Genomic DNA, 14,285 nt, shown 5'->3' on the forward strand with positions numbered 1-14,285 from the left:
TTTACACTAACAATAAATAATGTAGGTATATAATTTATATACTACAACAACGCACACATCGCAATCTAACCCCAAAGTAAGAGGACTGATGAATATTTTTATGAATAATATACACAAATACTTATAATAGACTGAAAAACATTCATGCTCATCACACAAACATTTTCCAGTTGTGAGAATCAAACCTACTGCCCTTTGACTCAGAAAGCAGGGTTGCTGCAAACTGCGCCAATCGGCCGTCCAAAGACATGGTTCAAGCATTTTAGCGTACCTGTATGATGTTGCATAATGAAACTGATAAGGGGTGTGAGTAAATATAACTGTTATATGCTTTACAGGTTAATCCATTACCATCTTAAACTGCATTGTCACTAACAATCAGGTAGGATAGCAGTCAAGGGCTAACCTTGTAAGTGATGTTAAAAAAGTGTTGTAGAGAATAGAACCACCATAATGCAAGGTTTTTCCTTTTTTTTCAAGTTTATTATGCTGATTGTAATTGGGACCCCTGGCATAACATGCTCTTTGAGCCATGTGAGTGGGCAATGAGAAAAAGATGTAAATTTAGAAATTCTATATTTCCAAATCAAATAGGTATCATCGTGTATTGGAAATTAAGAGATCAGTAGAAGTATAAGAGTCACTGACATAGTAAAATTTAGGTAATTGTATGAGTTAAAGTTTATTTGGCTACACGGTGGGCTACACTTTGCTCAGAAAACTGATAAACATTGGGGTCTCAAGGTGCTGAAAGTGTGACCTCTCACTTGTTAGTCTATATTAAACTGCCCATACTGGTGGGCAGTCTGTCAGTGTGCTGCCTTTGAGTGGGACATTCCAGCTTTCAAAGAAGTTTTTCTAATCTAAACAATTTCTGAGTTTGACATATTCTATAGAGATAATGATTAATTTCATGGTAACCAGCCAAAAATATAAATATATATATAAATACTACATTATATATAATGTAGTATTTATATATATATTTATATTAGTTATAACTAATGGACATAAATATGAACTTAAATAAAACTGAGGCCCTATGTAGAAAAGTGGCATTCAAAATAATAGGCTTAAACGGTTATCATTGTCATCAATGACCTATTAGAATCCACTGTTGGACTACAGGCTTCTACCAACGGTTTGCCCCGCCCCAAAGAGGTCCCACTGCTAGGCACAGTCTCAGTCTCAGTAATAGTGCAATTAAATATGTATAAACGCTTTATAGGTGTCTGTAAAAGACCTCCATGCCGGGATTACAATTCAACAAGTAAACCTTAAAAGCAGTCATAGCCCAGTGGGTAGTACTTCAAACTAACTTTCTGGGAGCCAAGTTTGAATCCTAGCACACATCTCTAAATGTTCTAAATTATGTGAGTTTGAAAGAAATGGTGAAGGTAAACATTGTGAGGAATCCTGCATACCTGAGAGTTTCTCATAATGTTCTCAAAGGCATGTTCTCACCAATCCGCGCTGGGCCAGCGTGGTGGACAACAGCCTTAAACCCCTTCCCATTGTGAGAGGAGACCCGTTCCCTGTAGTCGGTCGATATGATGATAATGTGAACCTTACCCTACCTGCTTACTTCATACAAACTACATTGTATTAATACAAGCCTTCAACGGTTCAGAAATAGTTAAGGACACAATAATTAGTATCAATTGTAAGTGGGAGAAACTAGACCCAGCAATTGATCACAATACATTAATGAATGCATAGCAATGTTATTATTAGTAACTGCGAAAATAAATAACCTATCCAGATGTCTAGAAAGTAAACGCGCCTTAGTATTAGACAGGCATGTTTGGAACCCTTGTAGCTGTAGGTTCAAGTTGACAATCGTGGTTATGACCTCACAATAATTTAAACATATATGTATGAACGATTAATAAGTGCCTGTGATAGGCCTACATCGATAAAGTATATTTGAATTTCAATTTTTCTCAACATAAAAATTACATTTCAACCCCCAAAAAATTTAAAGTTTCAAATTTTTGCAGGTTTCCAAGCAAAATGTAAAAATTTGAATGTGAAATGTCTTTTTGTTGGTTTGTTTCCCGTGGTCTTGTCAACCACTGCACTACAATGTAATTTGATAAACTTATTATTCTGAAGAAACACCCGGGTTCACGCGGGATTTAAAACATAGCCTGTGTTACTTGTTTGTACGGCTTTCCAACTAAACAGATCTAGTCGTAATTTTAAATAGTGCTAGAATGCTGGACACGTTTTATTCTGGGAAAACACAAAATTAAAACATGAAAAGAACGATAATAAGTCGCGGGATTTATATATATATTATTTATTGCCGATTTATAGCATAGAGAACCCTTGGTTAAAAAGATTTTTATTTTAAAACTTGCCATCATAGAAAAACATTTAATTTATTATTATTCATATAATTGGTATTGCCCAGAATGTTACACTGAATATAAAAAAAAACAAAATGTTTATCATAAATCATAAGACGCTGTACAAGGATCGCATTCCAAACAATAATATTATGCTTTAAAAGACTTTTATCTTAATGTCATACGGTGATATACCATAAATAAATATAATTACAATAATAAACAATGGATAAAAAATATTGTAGAAGGAATATAGAATTTCAGTCTTAACTATTTTCTTTAGCGACCGCTTTCTTAAGACGTCCACGTATATAACGGGTTTTTACGAATCCCACGGGAACGGTTTGTTTTTCTGGGATAGAAAAGGCTTCTTAGAGCGTGAAGGCTGTAACAAACACACTTTCGCATTTATAATATTAGTAAAGTAAAGATTGTGTAACAAATGCGTAAGAGTTGCCATATGGGTTGATTGGATTATTTGATGGCATCTTTCCATATATAGAGATTGCTGTCTTTTCATCCTTCTGTCTGTGAGTTTACACCGAATTTCAGACTTTAATAAGTTACTAGCGTACCCAGCCCGCTTCGCCGGGCTAGATTTTGCTTTATTTTATTTAAACAATATAGTCTAGTCGACAAGTTGAAAATGGTACAAAATAGAGATACTGCTCTTAAAATTACGTGCGATAGCTCATTGGATCCGGAATGACGTCTAGAAAAATGTGCTAAAAGCGTGTATTAGCACATAAAAAATTGCAAAAGTTATAAACAATTAAAGATGAAAAAAAAATGGCATTTCGTTTTTTGCCAATATTTCATAAACTATTAATATTTAAGAAATTTCAAAAAAAGATTCTGAAAGAGGAGGAAATTTCCAATAAAAAACTCCTAACTCCCGGAACTCTATCTCCATTATTTATAATTTTAATTTAACGCTGAAGATAGGTCCGCGCGCGACATTTTTAGGTTGCGCGCGCGGCGTCAAAAGCGAGTACGGCACATTAATTAATTTATTTAAGGTATTGAATATTTTTTTTTAATTTGAAAAAATTATGGTGTGTTCTGAACACTGTAAATAATTCATTCCCGTTGGAAATTTTACTTAAAGTTAATTTTTCAACAAGTTAAACAATTGTTAACTAACGAAATTTTCTCGAACTACCGTCTTAATTGTAAGTGAAAAAAAATGTTTAAATAATGGTCGTAAAAAATTTTCGCTTCGTAGAGCCTTTCTTACATACATACTTAACAAGATCGTGCCATAAAAGTTAAAAAAATATTTATACTTTGTTTATAACAATTTTTTTACTTGAACAAAAACTTAAAAATCCAAGTAAATTTGTTAAAAAAATTTTTTTTTTTCTAAATCATCATATTATCGTTTTTTTTATTAATACAAGATATTAATTGATTTGCAAAAAAAATTTTTCCCGCCATTTGTTGATAAATTTTTTATAAATAAATTGATTAAATCAATATTTTTAAAAAAAAATTTTTCATTACTTTATTACATTATAAATATTATGAGTTTTAAAAAAAAAATTTTTCCTTAATAACAATTTTTAATTGTTTATAATCGTTTTTTTTATATTTGTATTGTTTAAATAATTAGTTAAGAAATTATTTATTTTCTAAAAATCATAATTGACAGTCCTCTATAAAGTAACAAAAAAAAAAATTTTTTTTATTAACAATTCTATTGTTTATTAGCTTACCAATTTGTTATAAACAAATTTACAACTTTTTTTTATTTTTTTTCTAAACTTCTAAAATTAACAAAAACAACCATATATAACAAAGTATAAAAAAAATTTTTTTTCAATTTTTTATTGTACTTTTAAAAAACACGTGTTACAAAAGTTGCAGCGGCTGCTTCGTTTGTCTATTAAAAAACTGAAATAACTTTTAAACTATTAAAGATACAAAAATAAACATTCTAGTCGATTTTATAAACAGTTAAACGATCTTTTAAATAAATTATTAAAAAAAATTTTAGTTATTACTAATTTATTGTTACGCGCATTTGTTTATAAAAACTTATATTTTTTTCGATGTTTTTCGAACTTTCGTGACTCCTAACTTTTTAAATAATGCAGATACGGTTACAGACCTTCAAGACTATTTTGTTAAGTAATAAAATATATAAACGTTGTAGTTATTTATTTATAAATCATGTCATTTTTTAATTAATTATTGGCATTTTTCTCTAAATTTTTTTTCATTTCATAAAAAATTAATGTCGATTACTATCCATTCGTTTATCACAAGCAAAAATTTATACAAGCAATGTTAGGATATAATTGTATTGTAAAAAAAAAATTTGATTTTGATTAATAACAGAATTTTATTTGCATGAATTACAAAAATAATAAAATTTGCATTCTCATCTTCGTCGGTTGTATCGTCATCATCACTCTCTTGCAATTCAGCATCTTCTGTAGCATTCGTTGATTTTTTCTTTTGATTCAATTTTGTTTTATTCTTATGTGCATCGTACATCATCAGCTCTTCTAGAAACGTATCTAAATATGTTGGTATATCTCCCTGAGCAGTCTCAAGGAAGCTAGTCGACGATGGAAATGTTTTGACATTGAACTGTGTACCTTTAATCTGCTTTCGTATTAGTTCAGCCGCAGTTCGAATTATACGAATGTGTTCATCATCTTTACGCTGCTCATGGTGCATATACCACAAATCATCGAGAGGTAAATCACCAGTTCCACAATATGTTACAATACTCTTCAGGCCCACCCCAGTAATCGTGATATCATTGCCGACATGTTTTCGTAAATTACTGATCAAAGTTGATGGTTTTGGCTTGTATTCCATATTTTTTATCAATTCCGATAGTGTGAATTGGCATTCTAAATTGTTTTCAATGAAATGAAAAATAAATTTCAATGAACTTTCAAGTGGTGAATCTTCTTGATCACTTGCATTAGTTGGAATTTTTTTAAAATCATTGAGACACGTACGATGATAACGCGCTTTTGCTTCTGTTAATGACTGTACACGTAAAATTAAATCTGTGACTTGACTTCCCAGTAAGTCATTACGCAGTTTTGCAACTTCTAATAACTTTTCTTTTACTTCGTCGGAACTTATAATACATTTTTTACGTATACTTTGATAATAATCTTTTTGGCAAATTAAACATAATTTTTTATAATCGAAAGTACTTGAAAAACTACGAGTTGATACTTCGGATGAATTAGAAGACCCTGTAGAGGCTTTATTTGACATGACATGATTTATAAATAAATAACTACAACGTTTATATATTTTATTACTTCACAAAATAGTCTTGAAGGTAGGTATCTGCATTATTTAAAAAGTTAGGAGTCACGAAAGTTCGAAAAACATCGAAAAAAATATAAGTTTTTATAAACAAATGCGCGTAACAATAAATTAGTAATAACTAAAATTTTTTTGAATAATTTATTTAAAAGATCGTTTAACTGTTTATAAAATCGACTAGAATGTTTATTTTTGTATCTCTAATAGTTTAAAAGTTATTTCAGTTTTTTAATAGACAAACGAAGCAGCCGCTGCAACTTTTGTAACACGTGTTTTTTAAAAGTACAATAAAAAATGGAAAATTTTTTTTTTTTATACTTTGTTATGGTTGTTTTTGTAAATTTTAGAAGTTTTAGAAAAAAAATAAAAAAAAATTTTTAAATTTGTTTATAACAAATTGGTAAGTTAATAAACAATAGAATTGTTAATAAAAAAAATTATTTTTTTTGTTACTTTATAGAGGACTGTCAATTATGATTTTTAGAAAAAAAATAATTTCTTAACTAATTATTTAAACAATACAAATATAAAAAAAACGATTATAAACAATTAAAAATTGTTATTAAGGAAAAATTTTTTTTTTAAAACTCATAATATTTATAATGTAATAAAGTTGTGAAAAAATTTTTTTTAATAATATTGATTTAATCAATTTGTTTATAAAAAATTTATCAACAAATGGCGGGAAAAATTTTTTTTGCAAATCAATTAATATCTTGTATTAATAAAAAAACGATAATATGATGATTTAGAAAAAAAAAAATTTTTTTAACAACATTACTTGGATTTTTAAGTTTTTGTTCAAGTAAAAAAATTGTTATAAACAAAGTATAAATATTTTTTTAACTTTTATGGCACGATCTTGTTAAGTATGTATGTAAGAAAGGCTCTACGAAGCGAAAATTTTTTACGACCATTATTTAAACATTTTTTTTCACTTACAATTAAGACGGTAGTTCGAGAAAATTTCGTTAGTTAACAATTGTTTAACTTGTTGAAAAATTAACTTTAAGTAAAATTTCCAACGGGAATGAATTATTTACAGTGTTCAGAACACACCATAATTTTTTCAAATTAAAAAAAAAATATTCAATACCTTAAATAAATTAATTAATGTGCCGTACTCGCTTTTGACGCCGCGCGCGCAACCTAAAAATGTCGCGCGCGGACCTATCTTCAGCGTTAAATTAAAATTATAAATAATGGAGATAGAGTTCCGGGAGTTAGGAGTTTTTTATTGGAAATTTCCTACTCTTTCAGAATCTTTTTTTGAAATTTCTTAAATATTAATAGTTTATGAAATATTGGCAAAAAACGAAATGCCATTTTTTTTTCATCTTTAATTGTTTATAACTTTTGCAATTTTTTATGTGCTAATACACGCTTTTAGCACATTTTTCTAGACGTCATTCCGGATCCAATGAGCTATCGCACGTAATTTTAAGAGCAGTATCTCTATTTTGTACCATTTTCAACTTGTCGACTAGACTAATATACCTACATCATTAAATTTTTAATTTAAGTCTCATAATATATTAAATCATTTATTTCTCTCTGTATTTATTCTCTTCTATTCTCTTCTCTAGCGGGTGAAGATCATTATCTACACCCATGTACACCCAACAATAGAATATCATCATAGTAAATAAAAGCTGTATTTGACAGTTCAAAAATAGGAGTGCTCCGATTGTCACCAAACTTTACAGGATTACTCGCCAGGTCAATCTGGAGATTCATTCATTGTTTCATTCAATCGGTCCAGCTTTTTCGGAGCCTATACGGAACATACCCACACACTTTCTCTTTTACGAGTATATATATAGATGTGCGTTTTAAGCAATTAAAACGTGAAGAAACCTGCAGGCCTAAGAGTTCTCCATAATTATGTGTGACAGTTGCCAAATGAGAAGACGCTATTGACGCTAAACCTCGGTTAGAAACTGAGGTTGCAGTATGTAGAATTTGGATGGATCAGGTTATTTGATGTCACAGAGGGAGAAAATGAAATAAAAATGGCTTTGGCCGCTGTCAGTCTGTTCGTCCTTTCATCGGTTTAGTCATAGGTATAACTTTTGAATCCAGCCACATACTGAATCTTAAGTCTTAAATGTTATATAAATCTATGACGCAATACAGAAATTTAATTAAATAAAAAAAAAATGAGTAAATAAACAGTAATTGAAAATAGATTATTTTAAAAAGAGAACAAAACTTTTGTAACACGGTTAAATTAGCTTGGTGTGTACTTATTTTTAATCTACCTTGATAATTGATTTGGGGCTGTCAAAGTAGCCAGTTTTAGAAGTATTTCGTACTGGGAGTCTATCTCAAAAACGACTTTATCACAAACGTTATAACGTTTATTGGCTGGCAATATAATCATGTTTACTACTCAAGGTGTGACCGACCTTATTCAGTTAAGCAGATAAATAATTCAGCTTCAGTAATCCCTTCTCATTTGTTTATTGTTATGATAACAATATCATGTAATTATAATAATAAATTTTAATTCAAGAGAATCTGTATTCATTTTATTTTCGGTTAGTTTCGGGGCTCATAAATGCTATTTATAAGGTATTATAGCCGTTACCAGTAACTTTGCCCGCGTTTGTGACGGTTTTTGGAAAATTGCGTGGAAATCGTTCATTTTTCCGAAATAAGAAGAATATAACCAGAAGCTCTATACAAAAATCTGCCAAGGTCGTACCACCGTGCATAGGTATATAATAGCAAAAGCATTTTTTAAATCTCCCGGGAACTGAATCCTGGTGCCATTCCGGAACTATATCCTATGTCCATATCCAGGATGCAAGTCTAATTTCATCTAGATTCATCGAACGGAACAGACACACTTTCGAATTTATAATATTAGTATGAAATAGTTGGTAATATTAATAATTTTCTGATGAAATCACTGAATATAGCCAGTAGGTAATTTCCAAAGATGTAATTTCCTTGTAGGCACGATATAAAGTTCCCTGTACTCGTTAATAACGTATAATAATCAGAAATATTCCTATCGGTGTATTATTCATAACTTGGAGGGCAAAGTTCAAATCAATAGCTTAGTACTTTGCACTATTACTTGACTTTATATTAACGATCCCGCCTATTTACCCTAGACCCTGAGACAATTTTAATAAAATAAAATATCTAAGAACATTTCTTTTTTTTTTTGAGTAATGTAACTTAATCGATTATAATACTTAGACCAACCGTAGCCCATCACTAGAAATAAAAACACAGCACTTTATCGTCCTAATAATTATTTGAAATTAGAATAAAATTTCCAACGAAAAATTTAAAAGCTAAGTCACCTACCTATCATGTTTTAATTAAAAAAGTAGGTTTATACTCGTCAGCATAAGTAACTACAGAGTATGAAAACGCTTAATATTGCTTCCACTAATTAGCGACTGCCAATAATTAATATACGTTAACAAAAAAATATCTTCCTTTGTTATTTCTTCTTTTCAAGTATTAAGACTTGTCGGTGCAAACCTTGCATCTGTTATTTACAATAACAACTTTTACCAATTAGACCAAATTAACAAAAAAATCACAATTACACCTACTAAATTATTGAAAATAAAAACAAAATCATACCCAAAATTAACGTAATTTTAATGGTACCTTTCGTTTCTCCACATCACCAAAATATCACAGAAATCCGCGAAATAAAACTAAGCCAAATTGGTGCTACAACTAAGTAGATAAAATAATGATCCATTAGAGAGATGACAACATTTGAACTGTGGACTCCAATACGTGTGTGGCAGTGTGAAGCTTGCTTAACAAACGTACTTTGGACCGTGGTGTGTCGATAATAAAATAATTGAGGACAACAACTGGCGGATACGACACTACGCACTAGTTTGCAATAGCACTGACATTCAATAAATATCAATGAATGAAAGGAGAATGACCAAAACCACACTGAAGTTGCGGCCATATGCGTCTCAAAACTGAACGTCAAAATATACTGGAAAAATTAAAACGGTACGGTTTATCAGTAATCAAATATGTTGTACATAAATCTCTAAACCTTTAAACTAAAGTAAATTGACAGCTCTAAAAGTAGGACTGTTCTTTTCACAATGTTTAATAGTAAACATTGTGTAGAGGATAATACAATTTCCTAGACTTCTTAATTTAGTGTAGTTTTAAGATTTATGTAGAACAGATTAAACAGCAATAATTGTAGATCGGAATTGGCACCAATGTAGCGCTCTTTTACAGGGAACTTTGTGAAAAGGATAGACCTACTTTTACACCTGTCAACAGTAACAGCCACTCCCGTCACGAATTTCGATAGGCAAACCGTTGCCTACCAAAAAATTAATGTAACGCACTTCGGCTGCATTCCGCAATTTTTGAGATCAATTTTAAAAAGAAGACTTAAGTTAGGTAGGTACGTTCGTGTAGATTCCAATTCCTTTAAGAAATCCCGATTGCCACTAACGTCACTGAATAATTATTGAACATTGGTCCTATATTACATAGGGCGATCTGAACTGAGCTTGGAGATATGGACTTTGTACTATCATATCTCGATAATTTATTGAGGAGAACAACTTACGAGTCGCTGCTGCCATATTGCAAGTTTGCAAAAGAGCAAAAATTCTACGAATATCAATCATTTCGCAAGTCACCGTGATCGTGTTATATTACTTAAATACACATAATTTTATTTTAACTACTTATTTAAATAAAATGTAGCATACATATGTGTGCCTAATAGCTCGATATGTAGGCACGCTCGATATTATCTACGTGCGACGTAAGTTGGCCAGAAAGAAACCACAAGTAGCTACGTAGATATATAAACGCTTGTTCTAAAAGAATGTAACCTAAAAATTGACAACCCCGTTCGACCTTAAATGTTAACACAGCTTGTTTTGGTTGTCACTTCGTATTTCTATTGATATTTATGTACAGTGATTTATTTTAAAGTTTTGAACTCAAGAAACCAAAGTTTTTCATTACAATGAATGGGTACTGTGGTACTCCAACAAGCCTCCCAGTTTTTAGGAATTCAATGGTGACATTGCACGTGATCAAATGAAAAATGAGGAAATCCGTAGAAGAACTAGAGTTACCGACATAACTCTGCAAGTCGTAAAGCTAAAGTGGCAATGGGCAGGGCACATAGCTCGTAAAACCGATGGACGTTGGGGTCTTAAGGTTCTGGAATGCCGACCCTGCACCGGTAAACGCAGCGTAGGTCGGCACCCAACGAGGTGGACAGATGACATCAGGCGAGTCGCTGGGAGCCACTGGAAGCAAGCGGCCCAGGACCGTGGATTGTGGAACTCCCTACAAAAGACCTATGTCCAGCAGTGGACGTAAAGTGGTTGAATTAATGATGGTGATGATTGCACACGGTAGGTGGATGGTACGTCTCCGTAACTCAAACTGGAAAATCAGTTCTATATTCTAAATCATCATCATCATTTCAACCTGTGGACATCGAATTCTGAACATAAGATTTTCCAAGAAGTGCCACCAGTCCATATTCCTTATCCGCCCGTATCTAAGTATATTACATAGAAAAAAATCGAATAAAATACGTAGATAGAGCTGCTTCTGCAGAGGCAGAACCAGTCTGTGATACTCAGTTTTAAATAGAAAAAAATAAAAGTACATTGCGTTCATACATTTTATTTGCCACTAGAAATGATAAAGTAAAACACTATTTTCCCAATAAGCCCATGATGTTTTATCGCCGCTACAACAAAATTATATTGAGATAACATTGTTTACATCCTTATGAAGTATACTTATTAAAATCTACTTTTATTTGATTTAGAGACTATTTTCATAACAAAATTTTCAATTAGAAAGAGTTAAGCAGAAAAATTAAATATACAAGGAACGTAAAAGGGGAACTAAGCTAATGAGGTAAAGTACTAACTTTACATTTAATGTCAAAATATAGGGTCTCTGATTACGGTTACTACCTGATGTAACCGTATTCAGAGATCAGAATCTTCGAAGATGTTTTGGTGCAGTGGTTTGTAATTGAGAGGACTCGTGGTCGATCTCCGGCCGGGGCAATTTGGAAATTAATTATTTCTGAATTTTCAGGAATATTAAATCCACAGCCCTAATCGGATTCTAAGTATTTCTAAGTGGCATCGTGACGAAACGTTTATTCACTTAACGGATTTTTTTGGAAGGGTAAACTAGGCACGATGGGAGCCTCATATCAGACCCTAGCAGAGAAAATGGTCAAAATAATAAATTTCCAAATTCCCTCCTCCTAGGATTGAACCCGGGTCCTCCTAAATATCACAAGGCTCACCACTGCGCCAATTTAAAGATATAACATCCTCAAAATAATGTGTATATTATTTTGAGGATGTTATATTTTTAAATTTTTTAAGATTAATTAGTTTATAATTGAACGCCCTCTCTCCTGAAAAGCTTTATCGATAGTTAGGAAACTTAAAAAAGTGATCTTTTATTTGCAAAGGTTGAGTAGAGATTATTGTAGATTTTTAAAACCAGTAGCAAACAGTCGTTTTATTCGATAGTAACGTAAGTTACAATACTAGATGTCCCTCAAATTGTATCTACCTGCTCGTTGATGTCAAGGTTAAGGTTAATCATACGTCACTGAATATCAATACACTCATATCGTTTGACGTCATCCGCCGGTGTTTATGTCTATTTTACTTAAGAATTATGTTTTTAACAAACCGAATGTTGGCCACGAAAATGAGATCCATAGTAGAACCACCACTTCCTATTGGATAATAAATAATAATAATAATTATTATACTACGACAATACACACATCGCCATCTAGCCCCAAAATAAGCGTAGCTTGTGTTATGGGTACTAAGATAGCTGTTGAATATTTTTATGAATATAATACACAAATACTTATACTATACATATAAACACCCAGACACTGCCTTTTGTATTCTACTTCTATTTTTATGTTTCTTTTTATTTCTTGTATAATTCTTAGTGCGGTGCACAAATAAAGAGTAATAATAATAATAAATACTTATAATAACTTATACCCAGATACTGAAAAACATTCATGCTCATCACACAAACATTTTCCAGTTGTGGGAATCGCACCCACGGCCTTGGACTCAGAAAGCCGGGTCTCTGCAAACAGCGCCAATCGGCCGTCGAATATATTGGATATCTGCATCATCAACATAATCATCATCATCATCACAAACCTATTACCGTACCCACTAAAAGACACGGGTCTCCTCTCCCGCGCCGCTGTATTAAACCTTGCTGGAACGCGGATGGTATACACGCATTTGAGAGCATTACGGAGAACTCTCAAGCATGCAGGTTTCCTCACAAAGTTTTCGTTCATCGTTGAATCGGGGGATGTTTAATTGGAATTCTTTAAACATACATAACTCCGAAAAGATAGAGGTGTGTGCCAGGGCTTGACATATATAAATTTTGGTATTTACTCGTATGTATACCCATATTAAAACACTCTTGGCACTTTCACGTTCTCTTGCTGTAAGTCCTTTCTACAAAGGTTGCCTGTAAGAGATAGCTTACAGCAATAAGGCCGTCTTTGCATGTTGACGGCCGAGTGGCGCAGTGGGCAGCGACCCTGCTTTCTGAGTCCAAGGCCGTGGGTTCGATTCCCACAACTGGAGAGTGTTTGTGTGATGAACATGAATGTTTTTCAGTGTCTGGGTGTTTATCTGTATATTATATGTATTTATGTGTATTATATTCATAAAAAAATCATTATCAGCTATCTCAGTACCCATAACACAAGCTACGCTTACTTTGGGGCTAGATGGCGATGTGTGTATTGTCGTAGTATATTTATTTATTTAAAAAAAAAAAAAAAAAAAAAAAAAAAATGTCTACATTGTTTACTCCTTAATGTTCTTTTCCTGTGTGTTTACGTGCATTAAAGTGTTTCTTCTTCTTCTTCTTGATATCGGTCTCAAAAAAAGAAAGGAGGCGTACCGGTGATAGTTTAGTCTTACACACTGAACTGTCAACATATTGCAAAGGAACTGCAGCGTGGGAATTGGTGGACGACATCAAACGAATCGGAAGGAGCCGCTACTCGCTACTATACCCATAGTTACGCGGCAGGAAACCGTGGAATTTGTTAATCAATATAAAAAATTTATATCCAACAGTGGTAGCGTCTCTTGGTCGATGATGATGATAATTTTTAACAACTGTAAAAATAAGAAAATATAAAGCCTTTATGAATCCTTCATAATAAAATATAGCTGTTTTTAATTAATAATTAATAATCATAATTTTAATATTTTAAAGCTGTGCGGTTATTAATCCGCATAATTTATGCTGACCCCGTGCTTTAATAATTCGGCTTCGATCTTTCTTATTTTCTGAAAAGTCCTCTTCTTAGGTAAATAAATAAGGTCTAAATAGGGTCAGTCTTCTTCTTCTGGACAGTTCTCCACGTGCTTGTTAACGTTTTGGTGAACTCACTTCAGCCGTTTCGAGGTTTAAAAGAAGGTAAATCCTCAGTCTATTAATAAATACTTGTGTCTGTCGAAAGAATGAAGAAGAACGATTTTAGTAGCATAGACGGCCGACTGGCGCAGTGGGCAGCGACCCTGATTTCTGAGTCCAAGGCCGTGGGTTCGATTCCCACAACTGGAA

At 32.2% G+C, this 14,285-nt stretch overlaps 1 protein-coding gene across 3 annotated transcripts in view; it reads left to right on the plus strand.

The window, feature by feature from the left end:
- The window catches only part of LOC120633030 (transcription factor HNF-4 homolog), a 63,896-nt gene that overhangs the window by 26,366 nt on the left and 23,245 nt on the right, over window positions 1–14,285 (plus strand). The window contains exon 1 of one of the 3 annotated variants that reach the window (XM_039903067.1): window positions 274–304. The exons of the other annotated variants lie outside the window; for them this stretch is intronic. Within the exon in view, the coding sequence (XP_039759001.1) occupies window positions 289–304 (16 nt within the window). The 5' untranslated portion in view covers window positions 274–288. Of the gene's footprint in view, window positions 1–273; window positions 305–14,285 lie in introns of those variants that run through there. 3 annotated transcript variants of the gene reach the window in all.

The sequence above is a fragment of the Pararge aegeria genome, chromosome 21 (genome assembly GCF_905163445.1).
Source record: "Pararge aegeria chromosome 21, ilParAegt1.1, whole genome shotgun sequence".
NCBI lineage: Eukaryota > Metazoa > Arthropoda > Insecta > Lepidoptera > Nymphalidae > Pararge > Pararge aegeria.